General features: G+C 44.4%; 1 protein-coding gene across 4 annotated transcripts in view; it reads left to right on the top strand.

Annotated features, from left to right (window-relative positions):
- The window catches only part of XYLT1 (xylosyltransferase 1), a 175,585-nt gene that overhangs the window by 41,714 nt on the left and 113,145 nt on the right, over positions 1–20,726 (top strand). For 2 of the 4 annotated variants that reach the window (XM_054180427.1, XM_054180426.1), the window contains exon 2: positions 5,465–5,503. The exons of the other annotated variants lie outside the window; for them this stretch is intronic. In XM_054180427.1, the coding sequence (XP_054036402.1) occupies positions 5,465–5,503 (39 nt within the window). The remainder of the gene's footprint in view (positions 1–5,464; positions 5,504–20,726) is intronic. 4 annotated transcript variants of the gene reach the window in all.

Here is a 20,726-nt window from a genome sequence, read left to right as displayed (position 1 = left end):
CCCTTTCACTAGGTTTCTTTCCATGGGTTGTTCTTTCCCACCTGTGCTCAAGTCTTGATCAATACCTTCATCTTTTGGAGGATTATAAGTGGTTTCAGTGTATTGATACTCTTCTTGTTTCTTTGTACTTCTTTTTGACTTGTGACTCTCCTGGGTGTGCTTCAAATGAGAAGAGTGAAAAGAGCTCAGAATATTCAGAGTAAGAATCCCAGTGAAGTGCTTGTGTTGTGTACATAAGGATGTTGACCAAGACAGTTATTCTATGGTGCTGATCATGAAATTATGCTCCTTATGTTTCAATGGATGTCCTGGCTTAACCTGCCCTCCTCATTTTGCAGTTTCTCAGCAAACTAGATGAGGAAATGATCTTGCTTAAAATGTCTTTTCCCCTAACAGTTTGGTTTTGGTAAGCATCAGTTGTCCAGTTTGGACACAAGCACTTCATGTGTCAGCATTAGGGGCTGGCAGAGGCCGTGTGGGCTGATGTTGCTCCTGAAGAGTAGGTTCATTAAGCTGTGTACTAGTGAGACTATTAGCACTAAGCATGCTAATTGCAACTCAGTGGTCTGGAGCAGCCTCTGCACACTCTGGCATCCCAAGAGCTTGTGGGAGCTGCAGGACCACCTGGCATGTTTGGCTGGGGCTGCTCCACTTCCCTTCTGGCCACATGTAGCTATCACGAGTTGAGAGAGGAGCTGCTGGAAGGTGTCTGCATGTTGGCTTTGCTGTGGGAGTTTTCCCCTCTCCTGGAGCTTCAGTGTCTGTCAGTGCTATGTGTGGAACTGAGGCCTGAATTCAGGTCTCTGCCAGATATAGTGGGTGGTTGAGAAGCAGATGTCCTGCCCCAGCACTGCATGATGAGCCAAGGGACTCTGCTATCACTGGGTGACAAGAGTTCCTGCTACTGGAGGAAGGGAGTCTGCAAGCAGGGCTCATCCTGGCCCTGCTTGTTGTCCCACGGGGGCTGCTTCATGCTAACTCCACCTTTCACTGTTTCTGCTCCTGGAAGCTGTTGTCATTGTTTATATACTCCACATTCCCCCTGCTCCCTTTGTCTGTGGCTCTTGGTGATGGAAATTTGGGTCTGTGTCTTGCAGAGCAGACAGGTTGGTTGCCCCTTTTCTCCAGCTAGTTTGTGTAAGGGGAGGCTGTGTGTGCTTCAGGCTCAGCTTCTGCCACTGCTTGCCTGGAGCCTGCTGCTCTGGCTGAAATCCTGCCCTCCCTGAACACTTGTTTCCAGATCACTGCAGCTGTTGTAAGTGGTGCAGGCTGGTGTAGCGATAACACAGCAATTACTACCTGAGAACCTCTATTCATTCTAACAGTGCTAGTGGAGGGAAAAAATGGTGCAAGTGTACTAATTTCCAGTCTTGGCATTTCAAGATCAGTCTTTCATTGAATAATTGTTTCTGATGCATAGTAGGAAACATTCTCTGTAGTCTTCTTTCTGCTAGCTGCCTTTTGGAGGAGGAAAAATGAAGTTAAATAATAGCTTTTACACCTGTGTACTTGAGCCTCCTGGATATGTGTTAAGATGTCCAGCAGAAATAATGAAGTTATGATATATGTGGCTTGTGATGACAAGCTGAGATTTTTATGGAATTGGTGTATTAGCTTGAAAGGATCTTTTGCAGAGCAGTTGCACCAAGGCTCTAGATACATTAGTACTAATGAGTCCTTCCCATCTTTTCCTCTTTATGAAAGTGCTCTTATGGAGCCTGTGAAGTGATGCTAATACTGAAGGGGGGAAAAAAAAATCAGGCCAGTGCTGTGCAGACCACCTTAGTAATGCCCACCTTTCTTACCCTACCCCTTGAGGCAGTGCTTGCAGATGTTGGTGTAGCTTGTGATGATGGGCAGTGTGATAAAAAGCAGATGTGCAAGAGATTGGAAAGTTTTATTTTCTTGCTTTCTAAATGGCATCCCATTGTGCCAGCCCCTTAGAAAGTGCCCCAGCATGCTGGAGATGCTGCTGTGACCCCTCTGCCTTGCAGTATGAGGACATGAGCTGGGTGACTTTAGGATTGCCTGTACCCCTCCCTGCCTGGCAGCTCCTGCCCAGGCTAGTGGCACTGGTGCTACCAGAAAGTCTCTCTTCCTCAGAGGAGTCCTCTTATGTCCTGTGAGCACTGGTGGGTGGTGTTGAGGCAGCTGTTAGTGGCTTTTATCTAAGGGCTACCAAACACTTCCAGTAACAAGGGGCTGGGTTTTGATGCAGGGACATGCTGCTGCCCAGGGTGCTGCTCTGGCGCACTCGTGCTACTGCTGTCCTGCTGATGTGTGGAAAGTTACCTGACTTGTGTCCCACTCAGTAGTGGAGAAACAGGCAGAAATGTGGGCACATGGCACCCTGGGAGGTCTCTTGCAGTCCTAAATTTTTGCTTTTTGGTTTCTTGTGTCTGTGAACATACAAAGTTTTGGAGCCAAATTTGAGCAGAGGATGAAAACCACAGGTTGGCAGAGTAAGCAACAGGCAAGTCATGGAATGAGTCAGCAGAAGAGATGAAGCCACAGTCCCCTGGGGTAGCTGCAGCCCTCAGCTGCAGTTTGTGCAAACTGCCCTGGCCATGCAGGGAGCTGCTGTTCTGTGGTCCTGCCTTGCAGGCATCACTGCTGTGGGAGAGGACATGTGAAATGTCACTTTCAGGTGGATGCTTTGTGTCTTTGTCCAAAACTGTGGTTTCCTGGGAAGAAGTGTTTGGTGGTGATGCTGACATTTGTTACTGCTGCTTGCCTCCTTACCCTGTCCCCAACTGCTAATTCTTCTTTCATGTCCTCTCCTTCCTGGCCTTGCTGCGCCAGCACAGTTCTTCTTACCTTGTGCCATGACCTGGGTGAAGGATCTGATTCAGCTGTGAAGTGACACAGAACAAACAAAATGAAAAAAAAGAACCTCTGAGGCTGGTTCATTTCCCCTGTGTGGGTCAGGGCCTGGGTGCAAAAACAGCTGTGGTGCAAACGCTGTGGCTTTGGGGCAGGGGTACCTGCAACTGGCACTGATGCTGGGGAGTAACTGCCTCATTCCAAGCTACATGCAGGCCAGTGCTGCCTCCAGGGATAGAGAGAAGTGACTGCAAAATGAGTGAATATCAGCCCATCAAGTGAAAGGCACTTTACAGATGCCTGCCATGCTCATCAAAGCTGGGCAGAGCTGTGGGGAACTGAAAACAGTCAGTGCAGAGGTGATGGAAGGGGCAGTGAGGGGAAGACATGGCTGCAGCATGGGGCCCAGTGCAGCCAGCAACACTTTGGGTCTAAGCTTTCCTGCAGTCTCTTGGACTGTCACTAAAAATGCTTGTCATCAGGATGAGGCATAGATTGAGTTACCAGATTCAAGCCTGGTGTCTCTTATAGCAGTGCTAAAGAAACATTTTTTGGTGGCATGGAAGAGAAAGGGAAACCAGGGCCCCCCAGTTTATCTGGCCCATGCTGATGCATCGTGTTCCACATGGTGCAGTGATGCCATTCAAAACTCATTTTTCTCTACAGTTTTCTTTAGTCAAGAAATCTTTGGAAATTAATAATTTCCAAAGAGCAATTGTTCTGTTCAGGAAGCATTGGATTTCATTTGTCTGAAGCCTTATCTGTTACAGGAATCCCCTGATCTTTCAGGATGTTTTATACATACAGTAGCTGCTTCCTCTTATAGAAATAATGCTGTTTGGAAGTGAACAGTGCATGCTGAAAAAGCTTTTGTCTGCAGTCAAATTGGCAACAACTGAGAAAGCCCAGCTGATCTCCCAAGGGGAGTGTGTGCAGCTGGGCTGCTCTTTGTTACAGTGGTATTTTGCTCTTTCTATTTAAACACATTTTGTATTCTATCTGCAACACACACCTGCCAGTATTGTGATCTCCGTGCTATGATATAAATGTGAGTAGGACAATGCAGGACTATGTTCTGATGAAACTACATCAGTGTCCAGCTGCAAAATGGATGAGTTTGTCCCTGCTAAGTCTGTGAGAGAAGAGCTGTGATTGCTGACTTTATTTGTCTTTAGAAATGTAAAGACATCCAAGGACAAGATTCCTGTCACCTCTTCTTTCGCCTTCAGATGCGTTTGGGTTTTGCTGATGTTTCTCAGTCTGCTTCCAGTCTTGATGCCATTTGGCCAATGCAGCAGACATTGTGGTACCTGTGGTAAAGCGTGCTGAGGACAGGTTACATTTAAGTTAGCAGCATGACAGGGGTCATCATGGACTTTTTTTCTGCTGGGCACAGCATGCTGCCTGACCCATGTCTTACTGAATGGAAGAAATATGTACCGAGGCCAATTTCCCCCTTGCCTTTTTTCCTTGGGTTGATATCTTACTTGTTCATTAGTGTCTTTGCAGTGAAGGTTAACTCAAAAGCTGCTTTATAGATATAACTGCAAGTAAAAGGAATACAGAGCTGCTTGGAGGAAAGCCAAGTTGGTGTGTTGTTCTGCTCTGTGGTTTAACCAAAGTGAGACTCACGATGACTTGAGTAGCTGGGGATATCAGAACTCAGAATTAATCTCAGGAACCTGATAATGTGGCAGACAAGAATTTACTTCAGTAAACTATAGCTGTCTAATTTCGACAGATGTGATGGATGAAAGAGAAAACACCATTGACCTGGTTCCACTCTGTTAGGCTTTCCAATTAAACAGGATGCTGTAGAAAGTGAGACCTTGCAGAATAATACCTGGACCAGCAGCACAGTGGTTTTAAATGCCCCTTAGACTTTAAAAGATGTTCCTTTAAAGATTTTGCTTGAGCTCTAATCCCAGAACACTAATGATAGAATTTCCTGTAGGGGTCTTACCTCTTTCTAACCTCTTAATTGACTGGCTAAATAGACAGTTGTTGTGCTTTTGTGTTTATAAGCTTTTTTATGAGGTTTGGATCCTCTGGCCAAGCTAAGTAAGAGTTTGGACACCAAGGAAGATGCCAGGCTGCAGGAAATGCACAGTGCACTTGCACATACAGTGTGCAGAGCTGGTGAGAGATGTTCATTGGGGTGAAATTTCAAACAAAACCAAGCACAGTGTAACTACAGCTGTTGGAAGGAAGCATTTTGCCAAGAACATGGCCAACCCTATTGTCATCAAGTCCTGAACACCTTTCTGAAAGGTTCTTATGCCTCAGAATTACAGGAGCACCAGTCAATTGTAATCTAAGAAAGAAATGTAACAGAGGATTATATTAAAGGTACAAGGGCCTGTGTGTGGCCTTCAGCTGTTCTGTACCTAACCTCTCTCTGCTATCTTCTGGCCTCTGCAGCATCCCTCACTCATCCAAATGTTATTGAGGTCCTGTAATTTCTGTGCAATGGTAGAATGTGTGGAAGAGGAGAATCTTTTCAGAGGACATTAAAAAATCTTCCTGTTATCCTACTTCAGGCAGGTGTGTTTGTTCCTGATTTTGGCTCAATAGTGGCTCAGAACCCCTTCTGTTCCCACTATCCCAGTGTAATGGCCTTTTCTGTCTGCTCTTTTTGTAGATTGAACCTTCTAGTCCCTACACCAGCTTGAAGACTCAGGTTAGTACCAGCCCCCTGTCCCACTTTTTGTCTTATAAGAGATTCTCTGAAAGAGAGGGGTCCCTGCTGTTTCCCCACCACATTTCATGGTGTTGGTGGTCCTGGAGAAGGTGCAGCTGTAACAGCACCAGCTCCCAACAGGACTGACTGGGTGAGAGGAAACCCAGACTCTTTACAGAGGTTTGTGGATGGTGAGGAAGGGGCCTGGTGTACAATTATCCAAGAGCAGAACTGACTTGTATTTGTTAGAAGAGAGGATGCAGTAATCTCAGGCATCCATTTATGGAAGCCTCATTTCTTTTTGTATGCTCAGCTCCCTGGCTTTTGTTGCGATCCCTGCTGCTGGTGTGTTACTCCAAAATGCTGCTGTGCTGACTATTTTCCTCTTAGATACTGCATTGAATGGTAATGAATCTGTGGAGGTGCCTGGCCCCAGAAGGTCAAAGTGACAGAAGAGATTTTACAAAGTCACTGATGCTTTGATTTGTGTTTTCTAACAAGGCAGCATAATTGATTTCCATTCTCGCTGATCTTTGGAAGACAGCAAGGGCAACAGTACTTGCATGCTGAAGATGAGTGTTTATTCAGAACACACATTTCCAATGGCCCTTAGTGACTGCATAAACATTTCTGCCTTTGTCTTCTGCTGGTCTTTCTCTGGGGAAAAGCTTTTGACTGTTTTATTTGTTTCAACAAACCTACTGTATCATTTTTTATGGACCTCACTTTGCCTGTTGAAACTGGCAAGGAAGGATCACACAAAGATTGTTATACACAGTGGTGTTATAAAGTGGTATCAAAACAGAGTCCATAATGAAGTACTAATTCATGCACTGTGTAGAATTAGACATATGGAGTAAGGAAGAGTATTTCATTAATGGCTCAAAGTGGTGCAAGAACATCACTCGGTGTCAGTGAAGGTACTAGGGGCAAATGCACACACAAATGTGAGCAGGAGAGTTTCACACTTGGAGGTGGTGGAAGTGAAAGGAAGTGAAAGTTGCTTCAGCTGGTGCAGCTGCTGGCTGCAGCAGATTGCTGGCTGAGGTGATGCCTTCAACCTCAGCACACCACGTCCTTGTCCTGTCCTCCAGGTCTCCATGTCACTTGCTCTTCCAGCCTGTTACCTTATTGACAGGACTGCCATCAGCAGTGCCAGTTGACTTCAGAAGCTGTTACAGTTTCAAAGGGCCTCAATATTTTGGGAGTCAGAGGGGGCATAAATGCATTGGTTATGAATAATTAAGTTAGGAATTAAGTACATGCTCATATGTGTTGATACTTCTTTCAGTGTTACCGAAAACCACATCCACTTCTGAATCCATTTTCTGTGGAAAGCTGCTTATTTCTGACCTTGAAGTAAATGAGGAGAGCCAAAACCATGTCTTAAGGGCATCACACTTCTGTCCCAAACTGTTCTAGACTGGGGGCTGCTCAAGTGTAGGAGATGAGATAAGGCAGGTATGCTGGTGTGGGCAGGGAAGGGACTGTCTCTGAGAGGTGGAAGTAAATCTGGATATCACAGCTGAAGGTCAGGGTGTGACTAGGGATACATTACTCTGTAGGTGACCTGCTCAGAAGCATTTGGATTAGCAGTGGAATTTGTTGGTATATACCCAGACTAAGTAATTTGAGACTGGGCCACAGTCTTTGCTGCAAGCATCTCTGCTGTGAAAAAGCAACGCGAGGAAAATAACATCAGCAGCTTTAATGCTTTGCCAGCTCAAACAGGTCATGGACTAAGATGATTGACAGAGAATCCCAGCAGTGGCAGAGGTTCCCCTACCTGCTTGAGTCCCTTCCTTTTTCTTCAGGGATGGATGGGAGCAGAGTGTAGTGCTGCATTTGAGATGTGTTGAGCAGACTCGTGAGCAGCTTCTCTGCCTTGGTGATTTCCTGCACAATGCTGGGATGAATTGGCTCATTTTGGGACTTTCTCTCCACTGTCCTTTGGTTTCCTGCCTTGGCTTTGGTTTGGTTGGTGTGTTGAATGTTGGCTTTTCGAAGGCGTTCTGTGTATTGAAAGGAAACTGTGTTCTGGAGACCTTCTCATGAATTTTTCATATCATTTCCTCTCCTTTTCCTGGTCTTCCAGTCAGCTGTACAACATAGACAAGTGTGGCTGCAAGTGATCCTCTGCAGAGAGAATGGGTGCTCAGCTCAGCAGATCCCTTTGAATTCCATTAAAAAGATGTATTTTAGATTGTGTGTAAAGTGAGCGGAGGGAAAGCCTTTACTTGAGAGCTAAGCAAGTGGTTTTGGCTGATATTTTTCCAAGGAAAAGGCAGTTTTTGCAAACAGAATACATTTTATACAATTTCTCTCTTTTAGGGGCTTATCAAAATGCTGTATTGAAATTGAACCTGCCAAATCACACAAGTTAATCAAATACCACTATATTGGGGATCAGTCTGATCCATTTATACCTAGCTGTGTTGGGACTGTGTCAAAAGACGATGCAGTCAGGCAGTTCCTGTTCTTTTCCTGGTGGTGGGGTTATGTAGCTCACAAACAACTATTCTTTAGCTTTTCTCATGTTAAATGGTGTGCAAGAACTGTGAATCATATCATGGCTAAATGTGCTGCAGCAGATTAACAAATATTTAATCAGCTGTGTTCAAAGATGTGGTGAATTTGCCTTGTGTTGCAAAATGATACTCATCTAGGGTCAAGCCCAGAAGCTTGGTCTCTCCTGCATTGGCAAAAATATTTTGAAAACAAGCCTCCCATTTCCCAGCTCTAAATCTCACTGAGTGCTAATGCCAAACCCAGATACCTTGGAGCATCCTTGAGGTGTTTGATAAGGTCTCGTTGTTAGGCGTGTTTGTCTGCACTACCACACCGAGAGAAATTGAGCATAATTTGGAGAGAATGAAGAAGATGAGCAGAGGATGAAAGCCGATTCCAACAGCTGAGATGGTTGTGCATTCCATCTGAAACAGCTGTCTCTATTTGTGGCTGCTTTGCTCACAATTTCAGAAGTTCTCTCTATCAATGAGACTATGGCTGTTTGTGTTTCACAGTCCCCATCCCTCATTGCACAAAAATACCAGGAGCCAAACTGAATGGCTTCAGCAGCAGTTAGCCTAGAGATGAATTTTGGCCCAGTTTTTCACTCCCATGGAGCAATGGAGTTATCCTCTATGGGTCAGAGAGATCATTATCCATCTTCTCTCAGAGGCTAGTGAGCCTTCTAAGGCTTACTGATACAGAACCATGGAGTGTGGCTGCTGGCGAAAACACTGGGGCTCAGCATGGCCGGTAGTGGGACTAAGTAACCAGTGCAGCAACTGCAGTCCTGAACTCTATTCCCAGCATGAGTGCTCTGCACCCCCCTGTCTGTGTGGTGAGCAGTTGGTTTTCCAGCACTTGGAGGTCAGCAGCCTCTCTTCTAAGCTTATGGCAATAACAGAACCTTACAATTCTTTTTCCCAGAACACAGAACAGCCATTTTTCCCTTTGCTCTTAGAAGGCAGACTGATTTTTGCTGTGTGGTTTCCTAAAGATGCTTTCACTGGGTAGCTTCTTGTGCAGGAGTGGCTGGTAGCTTGCAGCCTCCCTTTGAGTGATGGGTGCAGTTTCCAACTGAACTGGGAACTGAAGTGTGAAACTTGAAGATTGCTGAAATAAAATGCACTCTCAGGATCTAAACATAAGAGCTACATGTAATGCATGCACCATACCAGCAGGATTTCAGCTGGAAAGTTACCTTGGCCAAGGGGAAATATCAGTCCAAAGAGGATTACATTGGCAAAGAGCCAAGGTGAAAGATGCTTTGAAGGCCTCTTCCCATGGAACACAAGTGCTCTTCCACGCTGGTGAAGTAAACATTGATGCTTGAGTACCTGTGCTGCTTGTTACACAGCAAAGCTGGACTGCTTTTTCATACCCTTCTGTAATTGGAGTGCACCCTGCCTGCAGCACAGCAGCTCAGTACCTCTTACCCCTGTCAGCCTCTTGTCTCTGAGAACAGCTCAGGCGCCAATCGCTCCCGGGCAGGATTTGTGTTTTAACAGTAGTGCCTTCAGAGAGACCAGGGGAGAAGAGTGCTTCTTACTGTCCTCTCTGCCATCTCATCTGACTGGTTTTGAAAGCTAGCTCTTTTTACAACAAAATGTCCTACCCTGGAGAGAATCACGTAAGGAACAAGAATTGTCGTATTCAAAGGTATTTATTATCCTGTAATTGCTTTCTCTGAAATTGATTTCTGGCTTAATTCAATGAAAGCCTCAGAACTGCAGGTCTGTGGTGTGCCACTCTGTCGTGGGTGTTGCACTTCACAATTAAGTGGCCACTTTGAACAGCAAAAACATGCTCTTGGTGCCTTACTTGTGAGCACCTAGCAAGATGCTTTTGTCGCTGGGTACAAATCAAACAACTTCACTGCCTGTAGGACTGTCTGAATCATTGTCTGCTCACTTGTTTGACCTTTAATTATTTCTTCTGTTCAACTCAGAAATTTAAACCCATAACCCTCAGCTGTGGGTGGCAAGGGGGACTCGGGTCTGTGATATACCCTCATAGCCTGCAGGCAAGAGAGAGGCTGTCCAGAGGCACGCTGCTGCTTGGAAAGCTTACACACCTTTTACTCAATTCTTGTTTGGGAAGCATGGGCTGCTGCAAGCGCTGCTTGGATCCAGAGCACAGGTGTGGCAGCAGCCACAGCAGTAGCTGTACAAGTTGCCTAGTTGTGCATACTTAAACCAGAGATGGTTGCCTTTGCAGATTAAGTGAGAGATTTGCTCTGTGTGCATGGAGCTGGTCAGGGTTTGCTTTTCTGGGGCTGCACAGCTGATGTTGCCCAATGGCCATGTAATCAGCATTGCCCAGCTGATAAGAATTGCAAACCATAGGTACCATACCCACTGCTCAAAGCATGAGCAGAAGCACTCCCTGTCTTATTTGTTAGAGTATCATATGGAGAATATGAATCTTTTGTGTGTCTGGTTTTGGGTATGTTTAGGATTACTTGCTGACTCTTGTGGTTACTTCACAAGTTAAAAACTTGGGGATTTTTCCGGTTTCAGTCAGTATTCATGGGGGGAAAAGAAAAACACACCATGAAACCAGGAATCTTGGAGCCTGTGGAAAAAAGAGCATCTTGCAGTTTCTGTGAGATGATTGTGTTTGGCAACACCATAGGCATGGAGTCTTTTGTAAAAGATGAATGTTGTGATGGCAAAGTAAACTTCTAGGGTACTTCCTTTTCAAAATGCAGGTAAATAGTTTTCTTCCAGTTCATTTCATTAGGGGTTGAGGAGGGTTGCATGCCCCTTTATAAGGTGCTGAAGCAAGTGAAAAGCTGAAATGCCTATGGGACACATTCCACTGGGGAAAATCCTGCAGTTTCTTGCAGAGGCTGTGCTCACTTGAACTGAGGATTTTGCATGCTACTGTGGAAGTGAAGCAGCAGCAGCAGCATGTTTCCCTTCCTGCTGAGAAACATGAAAATACAAGTAGGATTCATGGGCTTACCTCTAAAATCTTGATAGTGCAATCCCCATAGAAACATTCAAAGCAATCAAGTTGCTGAGCTGTTACTGTCTAATAATCAGACACACTGATTTTGGCAAAGATAAGCTCAGAAGCAGCATCCAGAATTGTCTGCATTGTTAAATCACACAAGAAGGGAATTTAGGTCTTCCTAGGAGAATGTTCTTTTAGATTTATCTGCTGAATGTGCCCTTTTTGGATCTAAGTAGGGAATACTCTGCAGCATGAACTGGATGCTATTTGCATTGATGATTCCAAGGTACAGTGTCATGCAGCATGTTGCAGAGTGTTGACTTTGATAGATGTAAGTGATATGGCCAGAGAGAGGAAAAGCATCCAGCTTTGAACTTCCATCTAGCCCTTGTTTTCTGCGCTATTTCTATGGCAAACCAAGAGAAGTTTGGCATTGAAGGCCAATGGAGTCCTTTGCAACAGTCTGTTGCATGAAGAGGGACACATTCCTTCCTACCAGTGCTGTGAATCTGGATTTTTTTTTTTTTTAATGAAACTCCTTTTCTATCTATCTATCTATCTTAAATTAAGAAAGGTCTTGAAAAAGCTTTCATAGGTAGGGGGGGAAAGCCAGCAGCTAGCTGTCAGCTTAGTGACCTGGCTGCTGCCTAATAATGTAATTCCTTTCTCTTGCTCTTTGGGGGATGTTTGCTATTTTCTTCATGTTTTCAGTCCACCTGGTGCTTGTGCAAGCATTGAGAATGAAGCCTTCCCGAAGGCAGTACATGTGGAAGGGAACTTCTGTGGTGGACTTCTGGGACTGTATTTTCAACTCCTCTCTGAACTCTGCATCCTTGCTGCTGTTTAATTGATCCTGAACTGCAGCAGGTATTTTCTCTGTCAGATGTGGGTTGGTTTGGTTTTGAGGTTTGGTTTGTTTGGTTGGTTTGTGTTGTTTTTTTACCCTTTGTTCTGTTGTTGTGTTTTTTTTTAATCCTAAAAGCATTTCTGGCCTGTCCAGTGGGTTGTCTTTCCATTTTGATACTGATTTGAGAAAATATTCTTGTCCTTTCTAGAAACTGGTGAGTTTCTAATTGTCTGTAAGTCCATTAGCTTTCTGACCATGAGGTGCTCTTCTGCAGTGGTCTCCAATTATGAGTATTTTTAACAATGCACCTACAAAGCCTTAGGCTTCCAAGCTGAGATCTTAAAACCAGGAGAATTGTGATACTTCCCAGCAGAGAATTTGAATTTGAACAGCATTCCAAATGCTTGTCAGCAATAGCTGATTTTTGTGGATGTGTTTAGCCTCTGATGGAAAGAGAATTGTAGAAGTTGGTTCTCTGACTGTTTTTATTGTATAGGGCAAAATGGCAGAAGGGAAGATGTGTAAGTTATGTTCATTCTAATCAATTACCATCAAAATCAAACAGTTTATTATGTCCCTGCTGTACAGTACAGCTATTGTGTGCTAGCATGCTCTGCACTTCAGCTGCCATTGCAGAACAGGAAAATTCCTGATTGTTCCAGAATAATGGTGATTGGACTGAAGGGTAAAAGGTTGATATTTGATGGCATGAGGTCTGGCTGATTGCCTAAACAAAGCTCTAATGCAGAAGTGATCTGATGGATGAGGCTTTGAGCAACCTGGTTTAGTGGAAGGTGTCCCTGCCCATGCTGCTCTGGACCCATGTTAGTACTGGTAGGAGCAGTGTGGTTTGATGGCGTGCCCCATGTGCACCAGCTGTTTGTGGAGTCACAGTCATGGGAATGGGGTGGCCCTGGCTGTAAAGCATTGCATCGAGTTAGAGGAGTGCAGGGCTGCAGTGTCTCAGTGATGTTTTGCCTGCATCCAGCCTCAGGAAGCTCTGCATTAGGTAAGGGTGTGTGAGGAGTCTGAGCATTTGGAGCCGGTGTCCAGTCATCGGCAGAGCATTTAAGCTGGAGGCTTGGCTTTCAGAGCTAAAGCTGGAGCCTGTGTTATTGCCTAAGCTCCATGCTTTGTGTGCATGTCCGGAGCTGACAGCCTCAGAACAGGATTAGCAAAATCTGTCATGCAGTGCAAATCCTGGGGATGGGAGATTGGAGTCCTGCACCACCACAGCCCTGGGCAGAGCCAGAATGTGCCTTCTCGCCTGCTTGGCACCCCAAAGCAATGCCTGTGTCTGTGCTCAGAGCGAAACCAAGCCAAACACCCTGCTGAGGTTTGCTTCTTTCTGTGAAAGGTGGGATTTTCCTCCTTGGAGTGCAAGCCTGCGAGGTGGGAGCCCTAGAGGCATCCTCTCCTCAGGCTGGGAGGACACAGTCCTTCTGTACTGGCATCCCAGGATGCTCTGCCCACAATGCCCTGCACTGTCTCAGTGGGCCTGTGGAGAGCAAATGAAGGGTCAGTTCCCTGCTCTTTGTTGCAGGAGTTTATTTTACATGTGCTGCTGAACAGGAGACAAAATCTGCAGTTTTAAGATCCAGTCAAGATGAAAATAGCATTGGGGGAGCCTTTGGTGCTGGCTTCTGTTAGGGCAGCAACAGCCTGGTGCTGGCATTTGTAATGGGTTAATAATCTGTATGCATTACAGCAAAGGCAGGCTTGGAGAGGAGCTTCCAGGAAGGGTCCTGCTTGCAAGCAGGTTTGAGAAGGTCCTTGAAGAGTCAGCTTTAAAACAGCTGTAGCTCAGAAATAGCTATCTTCTTGCTGATTATGTCTAATAGAATTTATTATACATATTATTCCACGAATTTACAGGAACTAGAAGGAATTTTTATTCACATTATTTCTTTGTTCCTTTGTTTTTTGGCATTTAGTTGAACGTCATTATATGTAGTACACATTACCTAATGGTTGTAATTGCTTCTAACACAACTGTCTTCTGATGTTTGAATTGACATGTTTTTAAAGAATGCTGATGACAAAGTCATTCTATTAGAAGAGCAATAACTTAAGTGCCTATAAAATGATTCTAAGTTCACTGTTTGCAAATAACACAGATGCTAATATTGTTGTGGCCTTCAACAGTGTTTGGTTTCTTTAGTAGGCAGGAAATGTGCACTGTTTGATTGCTGCTTCCAGAGCACCTTTCTGACAGCTCAGCTTTGAACTTTCCTTGGTACTTCTATCCATGGTGCTTGTTAGCTAGACCAAGTGTCTTACATAGGTCAAGAAGTTAGTCTTGACTAATAGTTGAAATGAACAAACAAGCAAAAAAGCAAAAGACAATTTAAATAACAAATCAATGAAGCTTTATCAGTAAGTGCCAGAACAGGCTCATGCTAACCTTTCTCAAGGCTTGCTGCCTATTCCTTTGCCTGTGACAGCACAGAAATGTAGCACAAATGGAGGTCATTGCTGTTTTATTTTAGACATCAGCCTGGTGGCTGACACACTCTTCTCATTCAATGGGGTTTGTTTATCCAGTTGAGTAGCTTTTTATTTATAGCCCAGCCTTTCAAAACTGACACAGACATGAAAATGTTGAAGTTTTTATGTAGTTTTAAAATTCTAATGTGGGGAGCTTAAGCTCAAACACTCGAGCCTCTGCTCTGGATTTCTTTTGTCATGCTGTGCAGAAGTCCCTCTCTGACCCTCCTGCTCATATGGCAGTTTGGTAGCTGAGTAACTTCTGTGAAGCTAGTGGAGTTGGTGTGCTGCCTGTGAATGCAGAGGTGTGTGCAAACCTCACTCACGTTGCAGACATTTATAGGTTGTGTCTGGACGTGTACTGTAGGCAAAAATATTTTTAATACGAATTTCCCACTGTTTTGGCTTTTACTAACATTGATGTTTTGGGCATGTTCTGGTTCCAGCTTAGATGCAAGTTGTTCCCTGTAAATCATACACCATAATAAACACACAGTTCATTTACCATGCAGGGAAAGAAGGGAAGAAAAATATGTTTTGATTTATTTTTGCACAGTGCCAATACCATGACTGTGCCATTTTAGACTATTACCTGCAAAGTCACTCCGCAGGCTGTGCTGTTCCAAGCTGCATTTAGTCCAGAGTGAACTGGGAGGCCTTGGCATCATGCCTAGTTTACACTAAGCCTGCCAGCAGATGAAGTTAATCAAGAATTGTTGGTCCAAGGTGAATTCTTGCTCTTTCTATGATAGACAGTCCTAGATTTTGAGCTTATCATTTCAGCCTCAGGATTAGGTTGTGTCTTTTCAAAAGCATGTTTTCCTTGAAGATGCTCCTAAAGCATCCAGCTGAGCCTGTCTGCTCCTGTATTCCCAGCTGAGTTTTTTGGGTGCAATCACAAATTAAAATGGCAAATACTGGCATCATGTAGAAAATGTCATCCATTTGCTGTGCTGAAGCTGTTCTGTGTGAGGGAGCATGATCCTGAGACTCTCCAGTGGGAGAGTGGGCATTGCAAAGAGTCAGTCAAGGACCTGGGGTGTCCTAGCTTGCAATTTTCATTTCTTACTGGGATCACCCAACCCCCCTGCCTCCTTGCCCAAGACCTTATCTGGTTATGAAAATACAGCATTAGAAAGCTGTGGAATGTTCTTCTGGGACATTGAGGCTCTAGAGAGTCAGCAGGGCCTGCCTCTTGGCTGAGAGGGAGGTTTGCTGTCTGGCAGAGATGCTCTTTTCCCTTGCCTCTGCCTTGGTTCATTTTGTTCCCCATAGGTAAATGGCTGGAGTAGACGTTTGCTTTGTCCTTATTTCCATTCTTTCTCATCTCTGGTATTGTTTATATCCAAATAACTAGGGATTTTGACATCTGAAACAGTGCATTGAGGGCTAAGTTCTGTCAGTGCTATTTGCTTGTAAAATGCAGTATCTTTCTACTGAGATTCAGGACCTAGCTTGAAATTAGACTTGCAGTTTGCCTTTCTTGTTATGAGACTGCTGTTTTCACTGGATATTTTGAAATCTCAAATAACTGTATGCTTCCACAAGGGAAAATAAATTACAGAGCTGGGTAATAGCCCTTGCTCAGTAAAAGACAAGAGAACTTGCAAGTTAGGCAGTTGCATCAATCTGAATGCTCACATGCTTTGAATTGAAGATGTTGTTTAAGTGTTTCCCTAAGTTTGGCCCTTGATGTGAAAACATTTGCTTATAATTTCAGTGAATTGGCTTTTTCTGTTTTAATAGGCCTTTAAATTATTTATTGGCAACATGAAAGGGAGTGAATTTCAAAGATGCATGCACTTTGAGTCGACACATGTGGACAACTGCATTTAAAATGCCTGCTTCAGCATTCAGTAGGGATGGAGGATCCATTAGGCTGGTCACAATCACAAGAGGGCAAATGCTGTGCAAAGATCATAGAATCATAGAATCAATAAGGTTGGAAAAGACCTCAGAGATCATCAAGTCCAAGATGTGCAGTGGAATTCCTAAAACTGCAGAAGGGTGTTTGCCAGAGTTCTTAAAGGCATCCAGCACTCCTTGTGTTTGCATAAGAAACCACAGAGCTCAGTAGAAAAAATGTTTCTTAGAGTTAGAAGCTTTAGAGATTTGGGTTCCAGGTGAAAACAAACCCAGATCTTTTGATGCTTTCCTAAAAGATGAGCAGATTCATAGATTGCATCTTGTCGGAAGGGACCCTCAAAGGTCATCTTGTCCAACCCAGCTGCAATGTTGTGTTACCTGTGCTTGGACCAGAGAAGTCCTAGCGGTCCAGAGGTTCTCCCTGATGGTTTGCTGCAGAGCAGGAGGCTGTGTGAATAATGGCAGGCAAAATTTGGAGAGATCTTTTCTTTGCCAGTCATTGAAGCATAGTGGGAACACATTCCGTTGACGGAGAGAATTAGCCTGTGTGCTGCAGACTGCTGGTCTAAAGCATCAGTATAGCCCCCAGAAATCCTTTGGAGAATTAAAAAACCCACAAATTGGTTCTTTTCTCTGTCTCCTTGTTGTCTTGATTTTGCCATAAGCCTCAACAATGCCATGGCAAAGACTGAATGTCTGCCCAAAGGACCTCTGAAGCGTGTATTTCGCCGAGGGTCGGAGCGCTGGCTCAGAGGCTGGGCAGCGGGACAGGAGGAGTAGGTGGTGCCTCTGCAAAAGCAAGTGCCAGGTAGTGTGACCGATAGCCAGAGGCAAAGGCTTTCCTTACAGGTTTAATTAAAGTCTCAAGGAATAGGCATTGCCTGAACATTTTAATGCTCAGCAGGAACTTTGAGTCAGAGCCAAAGGATAATAAGAATTAAACCACGCTTTAACCATGTACATTACAAGGATTTAGATTCTTTGCTGGAGCCGAATACTGCATGGCTGGGGTGCTGTAACTGGTGTTACAGGTGACCTTTATGAAATATTGTCATCTTTTCAAGCATTTGGTACTAAGTAAAAAAAAAAAAAACTCAAAGTGGTTTTTTTTTCCAGCTATCCCACTTTCTTAGTTTTTCCAAGTTTAAAATTGGTTTTGGATCATAGCCTGGAAAGAACAATTACACTGGCATCAATATTTTCAGGGAAATTTGCACAGCTTATTTCTGCACAGGTACAGAAAGACATAAAGGTAGTAGATGTAGAAGGATAGCTGTGAAGCACTGACTTTTCTTTGCCAAAATTTCATTTAAGGGTGAGATATCACCTCGGGGACTGGAGAAAATAGGTGCTATTTATGACAACTCTTGAGCCCTCTGGAGTCTTGCTGGATTGAGTTTGGGCTCCATCTCAGTGCCCAGAGATGTCATGGGTGCAGTTCTCTGTTTTCCACAGGGGACTTCCAAATCTTGATGCCAGCATTTAAATCTGAGTTGGGTTTCTTCTGGTGCTTACATGATGTCTTGAGCACGATGCCTGTGGAAGAGAGGCTTATGATTTGAGCAGCTCATCAGGCCCTCCAGTAACCTGTGTTCCTTGCTCTGCCAAAAAAGATAGCTGTGGAGCAGCTGCAGTGAAGACTCTGTACCCAGCTTCGGCTAAACAATTTGCTGTGTGCTGGTTCTCTGTTTATGATTCAGTTTTAAAGGCCCTTTTAAGTGAAATTGGATACACTACAAAGTGTTGGTTTCATGTGTTTTATTTGCAGTTTAATCAGTGTGATCCAGCTGCCAGTGCAGGGGAAACTGGAGCTCGATTTTTAATTATCCCTGCTTTGCCTGAGTTAGGAATTCCCAGTGGTGCTGTCTGAGAAAAGATGCCAAAAACCGCATTGTTCTTTAATTAGCTGTTGTAATTGTTTCAGTCTAATCTCCATGATTAGCAGCAGCATTAAATACAGCAGTAAGAATAGGCCTGCCCTCTTTGTGCTGCCCTAGTAAACACAATATTCTTTCTTCTGGTATGGGACATAATATAAAATCAATTAGAAGCCAGCTAGTGTTGATTGGTAAATGATAAAGGGCAGCTACCATGAAGTGCAGACTGCTTGGTAAAGTTGGCTTATAACCATCCTTCTGGGATGGCTTTGGTGCCCAGTTTTGGGGGGGAAACACCAGAATAACCACCTCTGCTGCAGAGAAGCCTTTGGGGACCTTACAGAGACACCATCCCACAGGAAGCCCTCATTCAAATTCCAACGTGGTCCTTGCTGTCACTAAGGTTAGTGCAGGCCAGTTTTTAGGAGAGGATCATTCTTACCACCATGCAAGGCAGGTGCATTGTCAGATAGGAACAAGTGCAGAATATTCCCCAAAGAGGTGAATTTTCATTGTAGGTTTATCTGAATTTTATTCTGAGGTTCAAAGATGCTCTGCAGTGGTTCATTTGAGGTAGGGAATTCTGCTTTGCAAAGAACAGTTCTGCACAAGCACATGTTGGATGCGTTTCGTGATATCTGGATTAGATTAGGAGATTTAGATCAGTGGAAAACTACTTCATGAGATAGAAGTACAAATCCCATGCCTGCATTGATGGTGTTGAGGTACTGCTGAGATACCAATTGTTATCTTTAAGTCCCTAAATACCTTTGTAAATTTGGCTTTAGGTATTGCTAATTGTGGGGAAATTAGGAATAACACCTGTGGAAAAGGCAGAGTTAAGGTAGATCATGCCATTTCAAGTGTGTGTCGAAATGTAATGGCTGTAGTCACAGGCTGTAGAAATGGGAATATTTTGGCTGATGCCATGATTTTGTCAAGTAATTGATACAATTTCTTATGTCTTTTGATGACATTTGTCAGCTGCTATGCTCAAGTGTCACCAGCAGAACTGGCAGCATACATTCAGGTTTTGTATGTCAGAGTGTAGGTGTGGCACCGACCTGGGAAATGCTTCCCCTGGGCATACACCCAAAAAAGCCCAGGGGCCTGAAGAGTTCATTCTTGCTTAAGCCATATGAAATATGGTGATGTTACCTTCCTTAGGAGGCCAGCAGGCAGGTGTGTTGCTGGCAGGAGGAGCCTGTGCTCAAGTGGAGGGGAGGGCATTGCACAGATTTGGGACTGAGGGAGGCAAATGCTGCCAGACATCCTTTCTGACAGTAAGTGCTCTCTGGTGTCTGACCCCTGAGAAGCACCTTGGAAATACCTTGGAGGAGTGGACTGTACTGCCTGTGGATTATTAATATGTGTATATGAAGTTAAGTCATTGTAATCTCTCTTAGGCTCACCACCAGGATTGTAAAACCTGCTTTGTTTGGTGGAAGATCACTTGCTGTGTCACTACACTTGCATAATCCTGTCTTGTGGCTATTACTAAAGAAAATGTGTTTCTGAACATGGTTTTAACTGACTCAGTACCATGCAAGCACTGCCTAAGTGCTGCGGAGGTCCTCTTACTACTGTTAGCAGTGACCAATTTGATCTTGGGCTGAGGTAGGGGAGATACCATCCTTGCAGCACCTCTGGTGGCTGTGGCAGGTGCAGGGAGAAATTTTCATTGCCTAATCTTGCAGCTAGAAACAAGTGAGGTACAGCAATTGGCTACCTAAACGTTTTGCAACTGTTATTTTTAAGATCTTTAGTTAGCAACCAAGAACATGGAACTTTCTATTCTTTGCTCCTCTAGTTGTGGCACAATTATGCCACTGATGTGCTCATTATAACTCATCTCCAGTAATCCTTAGGGACTCCAGAGAGCTCCTTCCCCTACACTATGAAGTTCAGGCTGTACTGAGTACATCATCCAGTAGAATTTCTCTTCAGAGATAAAACTGCATTGGAATTAGAGTGCATTTATTTTTACTTTCACACATGCACATCTTGCTATGGGACTGTGGAACTGGTTAAAAAGATAATCCTGTTTTCTGTTCAAACAGGCTTCACTTTACTTGTTTAGTTGTGGGCTGCCATGAGCTGAGGGTGTGGAAGAGATGATTTCATCAGCTTGGGAGCCAGGTCCATTCCCAGCCAGGGCTCACCCCACCCCTTCCAGTACAGAGAGCTCCTGCAGTTCTAAAATGCACAAGAGTCTTCCCAAACAAATATGATCTGCCCTCAAAGGGTAGGAATGTCTGTGGGGCTCTTGCTGGCAAAGTGCTGCAGACTGAGGAAAGCCACTGCCTTTAAGAGCAAGCACCTGATCCAAAGTGACCGAGGTCCCTAAGGCTCCCAGGTAGTGCCATTGCCACCTGAAGTGGTGTGAGAGCCTGTCAGGCCACTCAGCAGGACCAGGGAGATCTTGGCTTCTTTCTGTCACCATCACTGCCTATAAAACAACTGAATGAAATAAGTGGAAATCAATTGACTCCATCCGAGCATGTTCTGGTTTAAACTCGATTCTCTGCGGAGCAGCAGAGCTGCTCTGATTTACCAGCTGAAGGTCTGTCCCGACAGGGGAGGCTTTGGTTTTTTCCTGTTCTGTTTTGGTTTTTCCTCTCTACTCATTGTGTTTTTTTAAACATAACTGCTGGGTGTTGTGTGAATTTGTGACTTGCTG

Source organism: Dryobates pubescens, chromosome 4, assembly GCF_014839835.1.
Source record: "Dryobates pubescens isolate bDryPub1 chromosome 4, bDryPub1.pri, whole genome shotgun sequence".
Taxonomy (NCBI): Eukaryota; Metazoa; Chordata; class Aves; order Piciformes; family Picidae; genus Dryobates; species Dryobates pubescens.
Note: the sequence above shows the minus strand (reverse complement) of the source record. Positions and strands in the feature narration are given on the sequence as shown.